The sequence below is a fragment of the Mobula hypostoma genome, chromosome 4, assembly GCF_963921235.1.
Source record: "Mobula hypostoma chromosome 4, sMobHyp1.1, whole genome shotgun sequence".
Classification (NCBI taxonomy): domain Eukaryota; kingdom Metazoa; phylum Chordata; class Chondrichthyes; order Myliobatiformes; family Myliobatidae; genus Mobula; species Mobula hypostoma.
In genome coordinates, this window is record NC_086100.1 from 101,340,078 (window position 1) to 101,362,346 (window position 22,269).

Sequence of the window (22,269 nt, forward strand, 5' to 3'; positions counted from 1 at the left end):
GTAGTAAGCACAAGGTTGTGATTGTGGGAGATTTTAATTTTCCACATATAGACTAGGAAGCCCATTCTGTAAAAGGGCTGAATGGTTTGGAGTTTGTCAAATGTGTGCAACGTAGTTTTTTGCAGCAATACATAGAGATACCAACTAGAGAAGGGGCAGTGTTGGATCTCCTGTTAGGGAATGAGATAGGGCAGGTGATGGAGGTATGTGTTGGGGAGCACTTCGGGTCCAGTGATCACAATACCATTAGTTTCAGTGTAATTATGGAGAAGGATAGGACTGGACCTAGGATTGAGATTTTTGTTTGGAGAAAGGCTAACTTTGAGGAGATGCGAAAGGATTTAGAAGGAGTGGATTGGGACAATTTGTTTTATGGGAAGAATGTAATAGAGAAATGAAGGTCATTTAAAGGTGAAGTTTTGAGGGTACAGGATCTTTATGTTCCTGTTAGGTTGAAAGGAAAAGTTAAACGTTTGAGAGAGCCATGGTTTTCAAGGGATATTGGAAACTTGGTTCGGAAAAAGAGAGGGATCTTCAATAATATAGGCAGCTTGGAGTTAATGAGGTGCTTGAGGAATATAAAGAATGTAAAAAGAATCTTAAGAAAGAAATTAGAAAAGCTAAAAGAAGATACGAGGCTGCTTTGGCAAGTAAGGTGAAAATAAATCCAAAGGGTTTCTACAGTTATATTAATAGCAAAAGGATACCGAGGGATAAAATCGGTCCCTTAGAGAATCAGAGTGGACGGCTATGTGCGGAGCCAAAAGAGGTGGGGGAGATTTTGAACAATTTCTTTTCTTCGGTATTCACTAAGGAGAAGGATATTGAATTATGTAAGGTAAAGGAAACAAGAAGGGTAGTTATGGAAAGTATGACAATTAAAGAAGAGGAAGTACTGGCGCTTTTGTGGAATATAAAAGTGGATAAGTCTCCAGGTTTGGACAAGATATTCCCTAGGACCTTGAGAGAAGTTAGTGTCTAAATAGCAGGTGCTCTGACAAAAATATTTCAAATGTCATTAGAAACAGGATGGTGCCGGAGGATTGCGTATTGCTCATGTGGTTCCGTGGTTTAAAAAGGGTTCTAAGAGTAAACCTGGCAATTATCGGCCTGTGAGTTTGACGTCAGTGGTGGGTAAATTGATGGAAAGTATTCTTAGAGATGGTATATATAATTATCTGGATAGACAGGGTCTGATTAGGAAAAGTCAACATGGATTTGTCCGTGGAAGGTCATGTTTTACAAATCTTATTGAATTTTTTGATGAGGTTACTAAGAAAGTTCACGAGGGTAAAGCGGTGGATGTTGTCTATATGGACTTCAGTAAGGCCTTTGACAAGGTTTCACACGGAAGTTTAGTTAGGAAGGTTCAATCATTAGACATTAATATCGAAGTAGTAAAATGGATTCAACAGTGGCTAGATGGGAGACGCCAGAGAGTAGTGTGGATAACTGTGTGTCAGATTGGAGGATGGTGTGTAGCAGTGTGCCTCAGGGATCTGTACTGGGTCCAATGTTATTTGTCATTTATATTAATGATCTGGACGATGGGGTGGTAAATTGGATGAGTAAGTATGCAGATGATGCTAAGATAGGTGGTGTTGTGGATGATGAAGTAGGTTTTCAAAGCTTGCAGAGAGATTTAGGTCAGTTAGAAGAGTGGGATGAAAGATGGCAGATGGAGTTTAATGCTGTTAAGTGTGAGGTGTTACATTTTGGTAGGAATAAGCAAAATAGGACATACATGGTAAATGGTAGGGCATTGAAGAATGCTGTAGAACAGAGGGAACTAGGAATAATGGTGCATAGTTCCCTGAAGGTGGAATCTCGTGGATAGGGTGGTGAAGACGGCTTTTGGTATGCTGGCCTTTATAAATCAGAGCATTGAGTATAGGAGTTGGGATGTTACGTTGAAATTGTATAAAGCATTGGTAAGGCCAAATTTGGAGTATTGTGTACAGTTCTGGTCACCGAATTATAGGAAATATGTCAATAAAATTGAGAGTGCAGAGGAGGTTCACTAAAATGTTGCCTGGGTTTCATTTCCTAGGTTACAGAGAAAGATTGAAGAGATTAGGTCTTTATTCTTTGGAGCATAGAAGGTTGAGGGGGGACTTACAAACCATACAAAAACTACAGCACAGAAACAGGCCTTTTGGCCCTTCTGGGCTGTGCTGAACTATTTTCTGCCTAGTCCCACTGACCTGCACACGGACCATATCCCTCCATACAACTCCCATCTATGTATCTGTCCAATTTATTCTTAAATATTAAAAAAGAACCTGCATTTACCACCTCATCTGGCAGCTTATTCCATACTCCCACCACTCTCTGTGTGAAGAAGGCCCCCCTAATGTTCCCTTTAAACTTTTCCCCCCTCACCCTTAACCCATGTTCTCTGTTTTTTTCTCCCCTTGCCTCAGTGGAAAAAGCCTGCTTGCATTCACTCTATCTATACCCATCATAATTTTATATACCTCTATCAAATCTCCCCTCATTCTTCTATGCTCCAGGGAATAAAGTCCTAACCTATTCAACCTTTCTCTGTAACTGAGTTTCTCAAGTCCCGGCAACATCCTTGTAAACCTTCTCTGCACTCTTTCAACCTTATTAATATCCTTCCTGTAATTTGGTGACCAAAACTGAACACAATACTCCAGATTCGGCCTCACCAATGCCTTATACAACCTCATCATAACATTCTAGCTCTTATAATCAATACTTTGATTAATAAAGGCCAATGTACCAAAAGCTCTCTTTACGACCCTATCTACCTGTGACACCACTTTTGGGGAATTTTGTATCTGTATTCCCAGGTCCCTCTGTTCTACTGCACTCCTCAGTGCCTTACCATTAACCCTGTATGTTCTACCTTGGTTTGTCCTTCCAATGTGCAATACCTCACACTTGTCTGTATTAAACTCCATCTGCCATTTTTCAGCCCATTTTTCCAGCTGGTCCAAGTCCCTCTGCAGGTTCTTAAAACCTTCTTCACTGTCCACTACACCTCCAATCTTTGTATCATCAGCAAATTTGCTGACCCAATTTATCACATTATCATCCAGATCATTGATATAAATGACAAATAACAATGGACCCAGCACTGATCCCTGTGGCACACCACTAGTCGCAGGCCTCCACTCGGAGAAGCAATTCTCTACTACCACTCTTTGGCTTCTTCCATTGAGCCAATGTCTAATCCAATTTAACACCTCTCCATGTATACCTAGCGACTGAATTTTCCTAACTAACCTCCCATGCAGGACCTTGTCAAAGGCCTTACTGAAGTCCATGTAGACAACATCCACTGCCTTCCCTTCATTCACTTTCCTGGTAACCTCCTCGAAAAACTTCAATAGATTGGTCAAACATGACCTACCACGCACAAAGCCATGTTGACTCTCCCTAATAAGTCCCTGTCTATCCAAATGCTTGTAGATTCTGTCTCTTAGTACTCGATCTAATAATTTACCCCCTACCGACGTCAAACTTACCGGCCTATAATTTCCCAGGTTACGTTTCGATCCTTTTTTAAACAACGGAACAACATGAGCCACTCTCCAATCCTCCGGCACCTCACCCATAGACACCAAAATTTTAAATATATCTGCCAGGGCCCCTGCAATTTCAACACTGGTCTCCTTCAAGGTCCGAGGGAATACCCTATCAGGTCCTGGGGATTTATCCACTTTAATTTGCCTCAAGATAGCAAGCACCTCCTCCTTTTCAATCTGTACAGTTTCCATGATCTCACTACTTGGTTCCCTTAATTCCATAGACTTCATGCTAGTTTCCTTAGTAAATACAGACGCAAAAAACCCATTTAAGATCTTCCCATTTCTTTTGGTTCTGCACATAGCCGACCACCCTGATCTTCAAGAGGACCAAATTTATCCCTTACAATCCTTTTACTCTTAATATACCTGTGAAAGCTCTTTGGATTATCCTTCACTTTGACTGCCAAGGCAACCTCATTTCTTCTTTTAGCCCTCCTGATTCCTTTCTTAAATATTTTCTTGCACTTTTTATACTCCTCAAGCACCTTATTTACTCCCTGTTTCCTATATATGTCATACAACTCTCTCTCTTCTTCTTTATCAGAGTTGCAATATCCCTTGAGAACCAAGATTCCATATTCCTATTCACTTTGCCTTTAATCCTGACATCCTGACAGGAACATACAAGCTCTGCACTCTCAAAATTTCTCCTTTGAAGGCTTCCCACTTACCGATCACATCCTTGCCAGAGAACAACCTGTCCCAATCCACGCTTTTTAGATCCTTTCTCATTTCTTCAAATTTTGGCCATCTTCCAGTTCAGAACCTCAACCCTAGGACCAGATCTATCCTTGTCCATGATCAAGTTGAAACTAATGGTGTTATGATCACTGGAACCAAAGTGCTCCCCTACACACACTTCCGTCACTTGTCCTAACTCGTTTCCTAACAGGAGATCCAATATTGCATCCCCTCTAGTTGGTACCTCTATATATTGATTTAGAAAACTTTCCTGAACACATTTTACAAACTCTAAACCATCTAGACCCCTAACAGTGTGGGAGTCCCAATCAATATGTGGAAAATTTTAAAATCCCTTACCACCACAACTTTATATTTCTTGCAGTTGCCTGCTATCTCTCTGCAGATTTGCTCCTCCAATTCTCCAATAGAGGTGGTTAAAATTATGAGGGGAATTGATAGGGAGAGTTGACATTGATAGGCTTTTTCCATTGAGAGTAGGGGGGGATTTGAACAAGAGGACATGAGTTGAGAGTTAAAGGACAAAAGTTTAGGGGTAACATGAGGGGGAACTTCTTTACTCAGAGAGTGATAGCTGTGTGGAACGAGCTTCCAGCAGAAGTGGTTGAGGCAGGTTCGATATTGTTGTTTAAAGTTAGATTGGATAGATATATGGACAGGAAAGGAATGGAAGGTTATAGGCTGAGTGCAGGTTGATGGGACTAGGTGAGAGTAAGAGTTTGGCATGGATTAGAAAGGCCGAGATGGCCTGCTTCCATGCTGTAATTGTTATATGGTTATGTGGTTATATGGCATGTGCAGAGAGCTGGTAGACCACCAGGCAGAGTGGACTGGAATCTGAGGGTCTGAAGGTCGGCAATGCTCGGAGGAGACCGATGGCGGAAGAATGACTACTGAGTGAGCTCCAACGTGAACTTTTGACTTGAATTGGGCCCTTTTAAAAAATTTTCATTACTAACCCTATATTCAGACTAAGATTCATAAAGTTCAATCATTTAATTGCATATGGTGTACTGCCTGATATTTTGCATTGTGGGTTTGTAACTGGGGGTACCTTTCACGGCATCTACACAAACGTGATTTCCCAGTTTGGTGGGGCCGAAGGCTGCTTCCCCCTAGATGAACACGAGCTGTGTGAGCCTGAGTGTTACAATTCTATTAACATTAATGCCAATAACATGAGTGGGCCATTGGAGGAGACCTGTAAGTGGGTAGCTTGGTATGTAGCACTAATTTTTTTGGAGTCCATTGTCAGGGGGAATTTTTTCTAGATCAGGAGGGTACAGCATGGATGCAGAAGAAAGCTTCCTTGAAGTCATAACTTTAGAAAAATATCAGTCCTTCTAGGTAAGGCAGCACTTCACCTGCAACCTTTCAGGATCATCTACTGTGTCCAGTGCTTCCAGTGCAACCACTACATCAATAAGATCCAACATAGATTGAGGAACTGCTTTGTCGAGCACCTTTTCTCTGTCCACAACAGGCAGGAATTTCTGGTGGCCAGCCATTTTAATCCTACTTTCTATTCCCATTCTAACGTGTCATTCCAAGACCACCTCTACTGTTATGTTGAGGCCACTCTTAGGTTAAAGGAGCAACAACCCATATTCTTTTGGGTGCCTCCACCCTGACGGCATAAAAACTGAACTCTCTAACTCTTGTTAATTTCTCCCCCTCCTTCTCTCTTTTTCCATTCACCATTCCGGCTCCCCTCTTACCCATTCTCTTCTCCTCACTCGCATATCACCTCTCTCTGGTACCTTTCCTTCTTTTTTTCACATGGTCCATGCTCCTCTCCTATTGGTTCATTCTTCAGCCCTTTTCCTTTTCCACCTCTCACCTCCCTGCCTTTTCCTTCATCCATCTCCTTCACCTGGTCTCACACATCACCTGTCAGTTTGTGCTGCTTCTCCTCCCCGGCATCCCCACCACCACCATCACCACCACCTTATTCTGCCTTCTTCCCTCTTCCTTTCCAGTCCTGACAATGGGTCTTGGCCCAAAACATCATCTCTTTATTCCTCTCCATAGATGCTGTCTGACCTGCTGAGGTCCTCCAGCATTTTGTGTTCCTTACTTTAGAAAAATAATCTCAGTACTCATACCAGCTTTCCTTATGGTTTATACAAAATGATGTTTCCTGCTGCTTTACATCCATGCTTTACTTTCAGGACTTGAATTGGAACTGGGTGTAAATTCATCATGCAGGTTATATTTAGACTCAGAAACGTCAGGGTAAAGAACTTTGAAACCTTCTGGCATGCATACTGTAGTTTAGATTAATGAAGACAGATATTTATAACAACTTGGATTTGAAACAAAGACATTTGCTTTATATCTCCAGCATATTTCCCTAGACAATAACAGCAGCTCTAAAAGAAAATACATGGACATCCTTTGTAAATGCATTGACTTTAAAGGAGGGAAAATGGGAAGGTATCATCAGAGACAGGACAATAATTAACAGAATGAAAACTGGTCAAGTTCTAAAATGCCCAGATATACGTTCCACTAAAGTACCACAGAAATAGTGAATGAAAGTATTTATCTCAGAGAATCTACATATTTACTAAGGGTGAAATAGTAGCTCAACTAGTAGGTCTGCTGTTTCACGGATCCAGCAACTCAAGTTTGATCCTGACCACTGGTGCTCTTTGTGTGCTCTTAGGAGTGCATAGGTTTCGTCCAGGTGCTCTGGTTTTCGCAAAAGACATGTGAATTGTCAGGTTAATTGAGCAATGTAAGCTGCCCTAGTCCACAGCTGAGTGGTAAAATCTGAAAGAAGTTGAGGGAATGCGGGGGGAATAAAATGGGAACAATGTAATTGGATGTTTGATAGTGGGCAGGACACAGCTCTTCAAGTATATGATGAGGGTTATATTTAACATTCACATACATGATGAGGGTTACTGCTCTTACTATACTTTCAGGCAGCAAGTTGCAGATTTCATTCACTCTCTGAAAAAGAGGATCAAAGTATTTTCATGGAAATAGTTCCTTTCTCTACAGTTAAATAGGTTTCTCTCATACCCCTCAATTAACATTTGCCTTAGCCTTCCAAAGCCTCTACCCAAATGTATTACAATGGAAGATAGAAAATACATGTCAAAGGATCAATGTTGCATTAGTCATGGGAGATTTCAAGAAAAGAAATATCCAATATTTCCATTCTTGTCATTGTCTTCATAAATATCTGCTGCACCCTCTTCTGTGCAGTCACATATTTCTTGTAGTGTTGAGGCCAGTAAGCAACCCATAGTTTGAGCATATCTTTTATTTTATGACTTGGGTAATATCGGTGAGTAACCTGTCTACCTTTTTAACTACCTTAGTGATCACTTGTGCCACCTTTAAAGGTTTGTGAGTAGACTTGACAATGCCCTTTGTTCTTCCAAATTACACATTATCTGGCCGTTTATTATATACTGTGATTTGATGCCTCCTCAAATGTATTTCAATGGGAGATAGAAAATGCATGTCAAAGGGGCAATGCTACGATAGTTATGAGAGATCTCAGTATGGAAGTAAATTGGGAAGATCAGGTTGGTACTGGATCCCAAGAGGAGGATTTTGTAGAATGCCTATGAGTTGGCTTTTTACTGTAGCCTATGGCTGAGCCCACGAGAAGATCAGCTATTCTGGAATATGGGTGTAGTGAATTGATGAGGAACCTTCAGGGGACAGTGATTATAATATCACCCTGCAATTTGAGGAGAAGCTCATGGGGAGGGTAAAGGGAGGAAGTGGAGTAGGGTAGAAGTTAAAGTCAGATGTATCAATATTACTGTGGAGTAACAGGAATTCCTGAGGCAGGAGAGATGAACTGACCAATATTGATAGGAAGAGGACACCAGCAGGGAAGACGGCAGAGCAGCAATGACTGAAGCTTCTGGGAGAAATGTGGAAGATGCAGGATAGATACATCCCAAAGAAGAAAAAGTACTTTAAAGGTGGGGTGATGCAACCGTGACTGACAAGTCAAAACCAACATAAAAACCAAAGAGAGGACATGTAATAGAGTAAAAATTAGTGGGAAGTTAGAGGATTGGGAAGCTTTTAAAAGCAACAGAAAGCAACTAATAAAGTCATAAGGAAGGAAATGATGAAATATGAAGGTACGCTAGCCAAAAATATTAAAGAGGATACTGAAAGTTTCTTCAGATTTATAAAGTGTAAAAGAGAGTTGAGGGTAAAAATTGGACAACTGGAAAATGATGCTGGAGAGGTAGTAATGGGGGACAAGGAAATGACAAACGAACTGAATAAGTCATTTGCATCCGTGTTCGCTGTAGAAATCACTAGCAGTATGATGGAAGTTCGAGAGAATCAGAGCAGAAATGAGTGAAGTTGTCATTACTAGGGAGAAGGTACTTGGGAAGCTGAAAGGTCTGAGGGCACATAAGTCACCTGGAGCAGATAGTCTGCACCCTAGGGTTCTGAAAGAGGTGGCTGAAGAGATTATGGAGGCATGAGTATTGATCTTTCAATAATCAATGGATTCTGGCATGGTTCTGGAACACTGGAAAATTGCAAATATCACTCCACTCTTCAAGAAGGGAAAGAGGCACCAATCCCTATGTACTTCCATTCCCCACCAGGAAGCTCTCCGCTTCTTTTTGGATTCCAGACCTAACCAGTTCCCCTCTACAACAGGAATTCTGCAGATGCTGGAAATTCAAGCAACACGCATCAAAGTTGCTGGTGAACGCAGCAGGCCAGGCAGCATCTCTAGGAAGAGGTACAGTCAACGTTTCAGGCCGAGACCCTTCGCCTGAAACGTCGACTGTACCTCAGGACTGACGAAGGGTCTCGGCCTGAAACGTTGACTGTACCTCGTCCTAGAGATGCTGCCTGGCCTGCTGCGTTCACCAGCAACTTTGATGTGTGTTGCTTCAGTTCCCCTCTACCACCACTCTCCTCCGTCTAGCAGAATTAGTCCTTACTCTTAACAATTTCTCCTTTGGCTCTTCCCACTTCCTTCAAACTAAAGGTGTAGCCATAGGCACCCGTATGTGTTCCAGCTTTTTGCCTGCCTTTTTGTTGGCTTTGTGGAACAATCCATGTTCCAAGCCTGTACTGGTATCTGTCCCCCACTTTCCCTTCATTACATTGACGACTACATTGGTGCTGCTTCCTGCACGCATGTTGAGCTCGTTGACTTCATTAACTTTGCCTCCAACTTTCACCCTGCCCTCAAGTTTACCTGGTCCATTTCCGACACCTCCGTCCCCTTTATTGATCTTTCTGTCTCTATCTCCGGAGACAGAAAATCTACTGATGTCTACTATAAGCCCACAGACTCTCACAGCTGCCTGGACTATTCCTCTCCCCACCCTGTCTCTTGCAAAAATGCCATTCCCTTCTCGCAATTCCTCCGTCTCCGCCGCATCTCCTCTCAGGATGAGGCTTTTCATTCTAGGATGAAGGAGGTGTCCTTTTTTAACGAAAGGGGCTTCCCATCCTCCATCATCAACTCTGCTCTCAAATGCATCTTTCCCATTTCACGCACATATGCATTCACCCCATCCTCCTGCCACCCCACTAGGAATAGGGTTCCTCTTGTCCTTACCTACCACCCCACCAATTTCCGGGTACAACATATAATTCTCCGTAACTTCCACCACCTTCAACGGGATCCCACCACTAAGCACATCTTTACCACTCCCCACTCTGCTTTCTGCAGGGATTGCTCCCTACGCGACTCCCTTGTCCATTCATCCCCCCCATCCCTTCCCACCGATCTCCCTCCCGGCACTTATCCTTGTAAGTGGAACAAGTGCTACACATGCCCTTACGTTTCCTCCCTCACCACCATTCAGGGCCCCAGACAGTCCTTCTAGGTAAGGTGACACTTCACCTGTGAGTCGGCTGGGGTGATATACTGTGTCTGGTGCTCCCGACGCGGCCTTCTATATATTGGTGAGACCCGATGCAGGCTGGGAAACCGTTTCGCTGAACATCTATGCTCTGTCCGCCAGAGAAAGCAGGATCTCCCAGTGGCCACACATTTTAATTCCAAGTCCCATTCCAATTGTGATATGTCTATCCACGGCCTCCTCTACTGTCAAGATGAAGCCACACTCAGGTTGGAGGAACAACACCTTATATTCCGTCTGGGTAGCCTCCAACCTGATGACATGAACATTGACTTCTCTAACTTTTATTGCCCCACCTCCCCTTCGTACCCCATCCGTTATTTATTTACTTATCTATCTATCTATCTATCTATCTATCTATCTATCTATCTATCTATCTATCTATCTATCTATTTATTTATTTATTTATTAATTATTAGTTTTTTTCCTCTTTCTCTCCTTTTTCTCTGTCCCTCTCACTATACTCCTTGCCCATCCTTTGAGCTTCCCCCTCCCCCTTTCTTTCTCCCTAGGCCTCCCGTCCCATGATCCTCTCATATCTCTTTTGCCAATCAACTGTCCAGCACTTGGCTCCATCCTCCCTCTCCAGACTTCTCCTATCATTTTGGATCTCCCCCTCCCCCACCCACTTTCAAATCTCTTACTAGCTCTTCTTTCAGTCAGTCCTGACGAAGGGTCTCGGCCTGAAACGTCGACTGTACTTCTTCCTATAGATGCTGCCCGGCCTGCTGTGTTCACCAGCTTTTTTTATGTGTGTTGCTTGAGATTCCAGCATCTGCAGATTTCCTTGTGTTTGCGAAAGGAAATTACAGGTTAGTTAGTCTAATCTCAGTGGTTGAAAAGATGTTGGAGTTGATTGTTAAGGATGTGGTTTCAGAGTACTTGGAGGCAAATGATAAAATGGCCCAAAGTCAGCATGGTTTCCTTAAGAGAAAATCTTTGAAGAAATAACAAGCAAGATAGACAAGGACAATTGGTGGATGTTATGTACTTGGATTTTCAGATGGTCTTTCAGCAGGTGCCACACGAGGCTGCCTACAGGAAAGATACTAACGTGGATAGAGCATTGGCTGCTTGGCAGTGGGCAAAGAATGGGAATAAAGGGAGTCTTTTCTGGTTGGCTGTCATTGACTGGTGGTGTTCTGAAGGGTCTATACTGGGACCATTTCTTTTTATGTTATAATCAATGATTTGGATGATAGAATTGATGGTTTGTGGCCATGTTTGAAAACGATACAAAGATAGGTGAGAAGGCAGTAGTTTTGAAGAGTCAGAGAGGCTGAAGAAGGACAGACAGATTTGGAGAATGGGCAAAGAAATGGCAGATGGAATACAGTATCGGGAATTGTGTGGTCATGCACTTTGGTAGAGGAAGTAAATGTGTAGTCTATTTTCTAAATGGAGAGGTAATCCAAAAATCTGAGATACGAAGGGATTTGAGTCCTTGTGCAGGATTCTCTAAAGGTTGAATCGGTGGTGAGGAAGGCAAATGCAATGTTAGCCCTAATTTTAAGAAGACTAAAATATAAAAGCAAAGATGTAGTATTGAGGCTTTATAATACACTGGTGAGGCCAGACTTGGGGTATGATGGGCAGTTTTGGGCCCCTTATGTAAGAAAGGATGTGCCAACATTGGAGATCATTCAAAGGAGGTTCACGAAAATGATTCTGAGATTGAAAGGCTTATCATATGAGGAGCGTTTGATGGCTATGGGCCTGTACTCACTGGAATTCAGAAGAATAAAGGGGAATCTCATTGAAATGAAAGACCTCGATAGTTTGGATGTGAAGAGGATCTTTCCTGTGTTGGGGGAGTCTAAGACCAGAGGAAACAACTCCAGAATAGAGGAACGTCCATTTAGAATGCAGATGAGGAGAAATTTCTTTGGCTAGAGAGTTGTCAATCTGTGGAATTCTTTGCTACTGGCAGTTATGGAGGCCTAGTCACTAGGTATATTTAGGGTATAGGTTGATAGGTTCTTGGTTAGTCAGGGCATGAAGGGTTACAGGGAGAAGGCGGGAGATTGGGGCTGAGAGGGAAATGGTTCAGCCATGATGAAAAGGCAGAGCAGACTCGATGGGCCAAATGGCCTAATTTTGCTCCTTTATCTTATGGTATTACTTTGTACTTTGCTGAATTGAATATTTCTCATTTCTTCTTCCTAACTGATAAGATCCATAGTTCATAGCTTTCCTCTTTGCTGTTAATCACATAGTCATTTGCTGTATCAACTGTAAACTGCTTTATCACACTGTCTACACTTAGACTCAAATCTTTGATGTATATTACATAGAGGAACTGATCATTCTGGAACTCAACTAGTAACAACAAATGTTCTTAAACTTGTACTGAATTTACCATATTTGCAGTGTGTTGAAGAAGAGTGATCCTGTGAAGATTAATTAAAAACAAAGTAGGATTATCTCAGTGACAGTGCTACGGTATATATTGTCACTGAGTTAACAGTGAAAATGGTTCACCAGTCCTAAAATTAATATTTAGAAAGATTCCAGCATCTGCAGATCTTCTCTTGTTTGGAATTACATGTGATTAGTATTTTAAAGAATTGTGCTATAAGTGTTAATTTCAGAAATTGAAGGATACAACATAATCTGTTTATTAAAATTTACTAATAAATATGGTAGAAAAAGTATAAAGTCAAAAATATAGCTCATTTTTACTTTGATTCTGTACTAGTACATTTACAAATTGAAGCAGGCAGACTTTTTTAAAGAATATAAATGAAAATAATATCAAATTAACTGCATAGTTATGCAAAAGCGGAAATACTGAAAATAACAACTACATTTGGAAGTTGGTTTTGGATCTACAAGTTCATTCTGAATGACTTTTCATCACACATTGTTGCATTGCTCATATCATGTTCAATCCAATAAGCTGTTTAGTATAACAGGCTTAAGTTTATATGAGAAAGCTGTAACCTGAATTAAGGTTAGGAGTCTGAATTAAGATGAGCGTATGACCATTAAGTATTAGTTTCCAGTGTTTTATTTGCTTTCAAAGCTTAGTACGCCATTGAAATTTCAGCCTGAATGATGTGTACAAACCTATGAAATGGAGATTGATTCCGCGTGTAAATATGCACCAGATTAATTTTTTTTTCCAAGCCCCAGAAGGGAAAAACTTCATTTGATCTTTGAAACGGCAGTGAAACTTAAGAATGCATATTTAGGAAGCCCAAAATGGAACTAATGTTAAAGTGATTGTTCTAACTAAGTGATTGACAGACTCATAGCTGCTAATGAGCACATGGACTTTTTTATGCTTTACAGGATGAACAGGAAGGACCTAGACAGCGCAGAGCCTCCAGTCCTGGATCCTTTGGGTCTCTTGGCTATGGGCGTTATACACCAACATGGTCTCGCTCACCACAACATTTCCACAGACCAGGTATTAACTGAACTATTATAGTATCTTCCATTGCATAATGCTAAAGAGAAAATGTAACAAAGTTTTCTTCCTGAAATGTTCAATGGACTATCTCACTGTGAACTATGCCTGTTATAATTTTATAGCAGGAACAAATTGCTTTCCAGGAACATAACCAATTCAAAATTTAAGCTAGACCAAAGGCTCATGATAACACATGCTCAACTCGTGGATCAACTCGTGGATGCATTAGTGATAATTTTTCAAAACTCGTTAGATTCTGGACTAGTTCCTGAGGATTGGAGGGTGGCTAATGTAACTCCACTTTTTAAAAAAGGAGGGAGAGAGAAACCGGGGAATTATAGACCGGTTAGCCTAATGTCAGTGGTGGGGAAACTGCTGGAGTCAGTTATCAAGGATGTGATAACAGCACATTTGGAAAGCGGTAAAATGATCGGACAAAGTCAGCATCAATTTGTGAAAGGAAAATCATGTCTGACGAATCTCATAGAATTTTTTGAGGATGTAACTAGTAGAGTGGATAGGGGAGAACCAGTGGATGTGGTATATTTGGATTTTCAAAAGGCTTTTGACAAGGTCCCACACAGGAGATTAGTGTGCAAACTTAAAGCACATGGTATTGGGGGTAAGGTATTGGTGTGGGTGGAGAATTGGTTAGCAGATAGGAAGCAAAGAGTGGGAATAAACGGGACCTTTTCAGAATGGCAGGCGGTGACTAGTGGGGTACCGCAAGGCTCAGTGCTGGGACCCCAGTTGTTTACAATATATATTAATGACTTGGATGAGGGAATTAAATGCAGCATCTCCAAGTTTGCGGATGACACGAAGCTGGGTGGCAGTGTTAGCAGTGAGGAGGATGCTAAGAGGATGCAGGGTGACTTGGATAGATTGGGTGAGTGGGCAAATTCATGGCAGATGCAATTTAATGTGGATAAATGTGAAGTTATCCACTTTGGTGGCAAAATAGGAAAACAGCTTATTATCTGAATGGTGGCCGATTAGGAAAAGGGGAGGTGCAACGAGACCTGGGTGTCATTATACACCAGTCATTGAAAGTGGGCATGCAGGTACAGCAGGCGGTGAAAAAGGCGAATGGTATGCTGGCATTTATAGCGAGAGGATTCGAGTACAGGAGCAGGGAGGTACTACTGCAGTTGTACAAGGCCTTGGTGAGACCACACCTGGAGTATTGTGTGCAGTTTTGGTCCTCTAATCTGAGGAAAGACATCTTTGCCATAGAGGGAGTACAAAGAAGGTTCACCAGATTGATTCCTGGGATGGCGGGACTTTCATATGAAGAAAGACTGGATGAATTGGGCTTGTACTCGTTGGAATTTAGAAGATTGAGGGGGGATCTGATTGAAACGTATAAGATCCTAAAGGGATTGGACAGGCTAGATGCAGGAAGATTGTTCCCGATGTTGGGGAAGTCCAGAACGAGGGGTCACAGTTTGAGGATAGAGGGGAAACCTTTTAGGACCGAGATTAGGAAAAACTTCTTCACACAGAGAGTGGTGAATCTGTGGAATTCTCTGCCACAGGAAACTGTTGAGGCCAGTTCATTGGCTATATTTAAGAGGGAGTTAGATATGGCCCTTGTGGCTATGGGGGTCAGGGGGTTAGTAGGGAAGGCTAGGGCGGGGTTCTGAGTTGGATGATCAGCCATGATCATAATAAATGGCGGTGCAGGCTCGAAGGGCCGAATGGCCTACTCCTGCACCTATTTTCTATGTTTCTATGTTTCTATCATCTGGTGGGATTCAAAATGTGATTTAAAGTAAGTGATAGGAATAAAAATTCTGCAGCAATTCAGGGAGGAATTCCAGAATGGCAAATGCAATGTTAGCATTTATTTCCAGAAGACTAGAACAGGGGTTCCCTATCTTTTTTATGTCGTGGATCAATACCATTATGCAAGGGTTCCGTAGAGCCCACGTTAGGAACCCCTGAACTAGAATATAAAGGCAAGAGTGTAGTACTGAGGCTTTATAAGGTATTGGTCAGACTACGTTTGGAGTATTGTGGGCAGTTTTGGGCCCCATATCTAAGAAGCTAAGAAAGGGTGTGTTAGCATTGGTGGAAGTCCAGAGTATGATCCCAGGAATGAAAGGGTGGACATATGATTCATGTTTGATGGTTCTGGGCCTGTACTCACTAGAGTTTAGAGAAATAAGGTTGGGGGGTATCTTATTGAAAACTATCATATTTTGAAAGCAGAGAATGTTTCCAATAATGGGAGAGTCTTGGATCAGAGAAGATGTGCCTTTAGAACAGAGATGAGAAGGCATTTCTTAAGTCGGGGGTGGTGAAGCTGTGGAATTCATTGGCAAATAGCTGTAGAGACTAAGTTGTTGAAAATACTTAAAGCGGTGGTTGATAGGTAGTCGATCTGTAAGAATGTCAAAGGTTACAGGAAGAAGGCAAGGGAATGTAATTGAGAGGAAAAATAAATCAGTTGTGACTGAATGACTAGTGGATTGAATGGACTAATTCTGCTCTTGTGTCCTCTGGTCTAATCAGAACAGGAAAGGCTACTCAATAGTTGTAGAAGGGAAAAATGTCTCAGGTTAATGAACTTACATAAAAACATGAAAAGTTAGAGTTACATCAGTTTTAAGATGCAGAAAAAGGCAGGAAAGGAGAAGAAAAGAATACGGTCAGAAGACAACTGAGATTAAATGACAAAAATATATCAATACAAGGAGTAATGGGAATGGAGCAAATAGACCAGCAAAGTTTCAACTGACAGAATAGTTAGATGAAATTGTAAGAAAAAAAATGTTGTTTGATAGAAGTTTAAAATAATATACTGTTATTTTAAAAAGTTGAAATCAGAGTCAAATCCAAAATGATATATTTGTGCCACACATGAGACTACTTAACAAGATAAGAGCCCATGGAATTACGGGAAAGTTACATATGTGGACAGAGTGTTGGCTGATTGGCAGGAAACAGAGAGTGGGAATAAGGAATCCTATTCTGGTTGGCTGCCGGTTACCAGTGGTGTTCCACAGGGGTCTGTGTTGAGGCCGCTTCTTTTTACATTGTACATCAATGATTTGGATTATGGAGCAGATGACTTTGTGGCTAAGTTTGTTGACGATACGAAGACAGGTGGAGGGGCCAGTAGTGCTGAGGAAACTGAGAGTCCGCAGAGAGACTTGGATAGATTGGAAGAATGGGCAAAGAAGTGGCAGATGAAATACAATGTTGGAAAGTGTATGGTTATGCACTTTGGCAGAAGAAATAAACAGAAATAATATAATTATTATTTAAATGGGGAAAGAATTCAAAGTTCTGAGATGCAACAGGACTTGGGAGTCCTCGTACAGAATACCCTTAAGGTTAACCTCCAGGTTGAGTCGGTGGTGAAGAAGGTGAATGCAATGTTGGCATTCATTTCTAGAGGAATAGAGTATAGGAGCAGGGATGTGATGTTGAGGCTCTCTAAGGCGCTGGTGAGACCTCGCTTGGAGTACTGTGGGCAGTTTTGGTCTCCTTATTTAAGAAAATAAGGAGAGGGTACAGAGAAGATTCATTAGAATGATTCCGGGAATGAGAGGATTAACATATGAGGAATGTTTGTCCGCTCTTGGACTGTATTCCTTGGAGTTTAGAAGAATGAGGGGAGACCTCATAGAAACATTCCGAACGTTGAAAGGCATGGACAGAGTGGATGTGGCAAAGTTGTTTCCCATGATGGGGGAGTCTAGTACGAGAGGGCATGACTTAAGGATTGAAGGGCGCCCATTCGGAACAGAAATGCGAAGAAATTTTTTTAGTCAGAGGGTGGTGAATCTATGGAATTTGTTGCCACGGGCAGCAGTGGAGGGCAAGTCATTGGGTGTATTTAAGGCAGAGATTGACAGGTATCTGAGCAGCCAGGGCATCAGAGGTTATGGTGAGAAGGCGGGGGAGTGGGACTAAATGGGAGAATGGATCAGCTCATGATAAAATGGTGGAGCAGACTCGATGGGCCAAATGGCAGGCTTCTGCTCCTTTGTCTTATGGTCTTATGGTCATTTGGGAAAATGAGATACCGTTTCTGAAGCTGACATTGAACTTCTGTGCTGTGCATTCCTTGATTTTTTAAAAACCAAAACAAAATCTTCCCTTTTAACATACATTTATTTAAAAATTTTCTTTTCTTTAAACTCTGATTTATCAATTTGTAAGCATTAAAAGTGCTATTGGGAAAACATTTTAATTTAATTGGATCAAACTATAGTTAATGAGAATCACACAAAACTCAACTTTTATAGTAGAATTGCTATCCTGGAACATCAGGAGAATATTTCGTTGAACAGGCAAGATAACAACCATATTCCAGGGACTTGCAACAAACTTTACAACCACAACTGGGAGGTGTAATCAATAATGCAAAAGAGGATTATGGCTGTGATTACCAGCAATTCCATTCAGATTCTATGCCAGGTTGAACCTGGAGCAGAATCTGAGACTAGGTTGACTTCAAAGGAGACTCTAAGATTGTGAGAAACAACCAAGTATATTATTTCTGTTCTGTTGAATGGTTTTAAAATATTTACATGTATTTGTTTCATTTATGATGCAATAGCTTCCTTGACTTTATCATTTTTAAAAATCATTGAATATCAGATGTATTCAAACACCATCTCTCATGATTTTACAGATAGTAAAGTAAAAACAAGATTTGTTTGCCTGTCTATGGTTTGGGATATTCCAGAGACTTTTGTGTTCTTAATGTACCATTGGAGGCCTTCCTGTAGCTCAGACCATGCCACCAAACTTCAGGATACAGGTCCTGTCTTACTGGAGATATTTTGAGAGAGTAATTTTATTTTGTGTGGAAGAATCTAAAGCTAGTAATCACTGATTAAAAATAAGGGGCGGGCTACTTAACTCAGATAAAATAAGGTTCTCTCTCTGAGGACATGCATATTTGGAGAAATTTTCTCAAAAGTTGGTAGAAGCAATTAAGTAGTGAAATTAAGTTTATAATGAGATCGTGCAGGATCTAATTGAATAGTGGAGCAAGTTTATATGTTGTCAGGGAGCGAAGATGAACCAATGACTGAGCAAAAGAGATCATGATTGAACATTGCTTGAAGTGATTTGGGAGAATAAGAATAATTGTTGAATGTGGAAATTGAATGAGTGATTGGTGAGGAGATCAGGGGAGGAGGTATCACTCTTGTTGGCAAGGGGGAAATTGAGCAGATAGGAATTGTTTATTGGTTGAGAAGTGGTTGAGGGAATTGTGATAATTTCATGAGAGAGATCAGAAAATTTGTGATTGGTGTGGGATGAGGAAAAGTAGGAGAATTGTGATTGACTTTTGGTTGAGGGGAAACCAGCAACAAGATCTCAGATTGGGATAGTGTTAAGTATCATTTCATTTTTTATTCTGATAACATTAGATTCAGTTTCCATGAGTGTAGCGAGTGCTAATACCTTGTTGTTATCATTTAATTTATGTTGTAAGAAGACCTAAGGCATGTATTTGCTTCTTATAGCAATATACAAATGGCACAATTCGCCTCTTTCAGTTTTAAAGTATATTACCTCTTGTTTGTTTTATAATGTGAAAGATACATACTTGAACTTCTGGTTTTGAGGAATTATAAAACTGTGCTGAGCAATTTAATTTAGAGCCCAGTTCAGTGTGGGGAGCAAAACACGAATTAACTCATTTCTAAATTCCTTATACCACTCTGCTGTATATCCATCTGATCCTGGTGATATGCTTAATTTAAGCCTACTAATTGCATTTTTAGTTCAGCTTCAGTTACGTCAGCAGTCATCGTTCTATTTTGTTCTTTGCTTAAAGTGAGTAACCCTAAAGAATTCAGGAAGGTGTCAATCTGGGTTATGCTTCCCCCTGGAGCTTTGGAATATAGAGTTCTGTAAAACATTTCAAAAGCTTCTTGAATTTCACTTAGCGTTTTTTTTATCACTTCACTTTTGTTCTTGGATCCCTAATTCTATGAGTTGTATTTTCAGCGATTTTTTTTTTCAGTTTCCATGCCAGAATTTTCATAGATTTAGATCCACTTTCATAGTGTCTCTGTTTCAGAAACATTAATTTTTTTCTAATTTCTTGTGTGGCCAAACTATTAATTTCATTCCTAAGTTTTAAAATTTCCTCTAGTGTATCCTGTGCCAAACTTAATTTGTTATTTTTTTCTAGTTCCTTCAGCTTATTTTGTAATTCCTCTAATGTTTTATTCCTTATTTTTTTCTTGAAAAAAATGTTTTTTTTTAATGAAGATATTGGTATAATTTTCCCTCTTAAGACAGCCTTCAGAGTATCCCATAGAATGGGAGGTGAAACCTCTCTATTATCATTGAATTCTAAGTAAAGACCAGTTTCTTTTTTAATTTGTTCCTTAAAATAGGAATCATTGAGTAGACTTGAATTTAGTTTCCAAGTAGTATTCTTTGGTTGTAGGTCAAGATCAACAGATAAATATATAGGTGCATGGTCACTTACATCTATTGTCCCAATTCTACAGGTCTTAATTTTGTCGTTATCTTTTCTTTACAGTCTATTCTTTTATATGTGGTAGACTAACAAGTGTGATCCCTTCTGTCGGGGAAAAGGTTCCTCCATATATCAATTAGACCAACATCCTCAAAAAGAGTGTTAACTTTCTTATGTAAGGACTTTGTTTCATAAGTTTTTCTATTGGAAGAGTCTAACTTTGGTTGTAATTGTAAATTTAAGTCTCCTCCACATATCAAGAGACCTTCTGTTTCCATTACCATAATATTAGTAACTTTCTGGAAGAAACTAATATCACTTCCTGGGGGTGCGTATATATTCAATAAAGTAACTGGATTTCCGTCTAAATTCCCCCTTACCAGAATATATCTGCCCTCCTTATCTCCCAATTTGAATACTTTTTCAAAATTTAGCTTGCTTGAGATGAGAATAGCAACTCCTCTTCTCTGTCCTGATTTATATGAGGAGAAAAACAAAATTAGTGAAGCCCATTCTCTTCAATTTTCCACGCTCATTCTCACTTAAGTGAGTTTCCTGTAAATATACTACATGGGCTTGTTCGTTTTTCAGTTTTGATAGAATTTTACTTCGTTTGATTGGATTTAACAGCCCATTGACATTAAAAGAAATGAATTTTACTTTGCCCTTAGCCACGTGTATTTATCTGTTAGTATATCATTGAAATTTGCAGAATATAACTTAATCGATCTACTCCCTGAACAAATAAGAACCAAGAAACATGAATAATTTTAAAAAAGGTAACAAAGGTGTGATTCCAAGGCTGGGGTCTTTAGATGACCCTGGGAAGAGCTAGAGGAAACGTCTAGCCGTGGGGGATAGCCCCTCCTACCTGTGAGTTGAGGGCCCCCACTGCAGTACCTATAAAAGTAAGTAAAAAAATCTGTCCATTACACAGAAATGATTTCCCGGTGTATTCCTCCCATATATATATTCTCATTTAGGTGGGGAAAAAGTGAATGAATGAATAAATTTTTAAAAATTGAGTAATATAAAATCCACATTATAATACGTATTTTTTGAGATAGGTATATCACCGTCTGTTTTTGCTTCCATTTAGTTTATCAGCACTTTTAAACTTAGCCAAACCTTATGGCTCTTCTGGAGGAGGTGAGGGCTGTCTTCAGAGAACTCACACTCTCTTTCTAATATCCTTCTCTTGTCCTCCTCCCATCCCCTGCTTTCTCAGTTCTCTTACTATTTCCCAAGCAGATCGGGATAACTGCTCAGCCAGACTTTCCCTTAGTTTGACCACGCTAACGGGTGTTGTTCATGTCTGTAGTCGCCTCCTCCACCATCTGGTACAGTCGCATCCCTTCTTGGTAAAATACCCTCAGTTTAGCAGGGTACGGGGTTTGGAATTTAATCTCTTCTTGCTTTAATATTCGTTTTGCTTCGGAATATTCCTTCCTTTTCTGTAGGACCGCCGGGGGGTAATCATGATTGAAGTATATTAACTTCCTGTTCCAAAACACCTTCTTCTTACCCCAGGTCCTTCATAGAATCTCCGCCTTGCTCTTGAATCGAAGGAATCTAAGTACTATTGAGCGCGGCTTACTTTCTCTGTCTCCGGGAGGCCTCAGGACGAGTGCATGATGCATCCTCTCAATTTCAATCTCCATAGTCGGGGGAAATCTCCAGCGCTTCCCGCAGCAACTTTTCTACAAACTCCGTCATCGACAATCCCTCTGCTCCTTCGGGAACATTATAAATCCTGATATTGTTCCGTCGCGATCTTCCCTCCTGGTCAAGCAATTTACTTTTCTGTTGATTTGATATTTTTATTGCCTTACTTAATATCTGTTCCACGTTTTGCACGTGATCTTCCACCTTCTCAATTCGAGTCTCTGCCACCACTATATTCTGATTGACGTTGGCAAGCTCTGACTTGATATCATTGAATTGCTGTTTTATATCTTTTTGGACTTCCCTTATCTCTTCCAAAATCCTTATCATGTTAGCCACTTTGCCTGCACGAGGCCCCGCGTCAGCCTCGCCACCACGCACACGTGTAGGAGAGCCGCTGGCTGCACCTCTCTCTTCCATAGGCTCCGCAGTGATGCTTTTTTTTTAACTCTATTCTTTTTCTCCATTCTTTCTCCCCTTGTCAATTCAGATATTTTCGAAAGATCTTATATTTGATGGATTAACGGGGCAAAATATGCGTTTTTCCGGAGGAGCTGTTGATTTAATCTGCCATTCTGGACGATGACATCACCG

General features: G+C 40.8%; 1 protein-coding gene across 1 annotated transcript in view; it reads left to right on the forward strand.

Moving 5' to 3' along the window:
- Positions 1-22,269, forward strand: part of LOC134345972 (actin-binding LIM protein 2-like) — a 409,808-nt gene that overhangs the window by 269,456 nt on the left and 118,083 nt on the right. Inside the window, exon 12 of the mRNA XM_063047314.1 lies at positions 13,430-13,547. Within this exon, the coding sequence (XP_062903384.1) occupies positions 13,430-13,547 (118 nt within the window). The remainder of the gene's footprint in view (positions 1-13,429; positions 13,548-22,269) is intronic.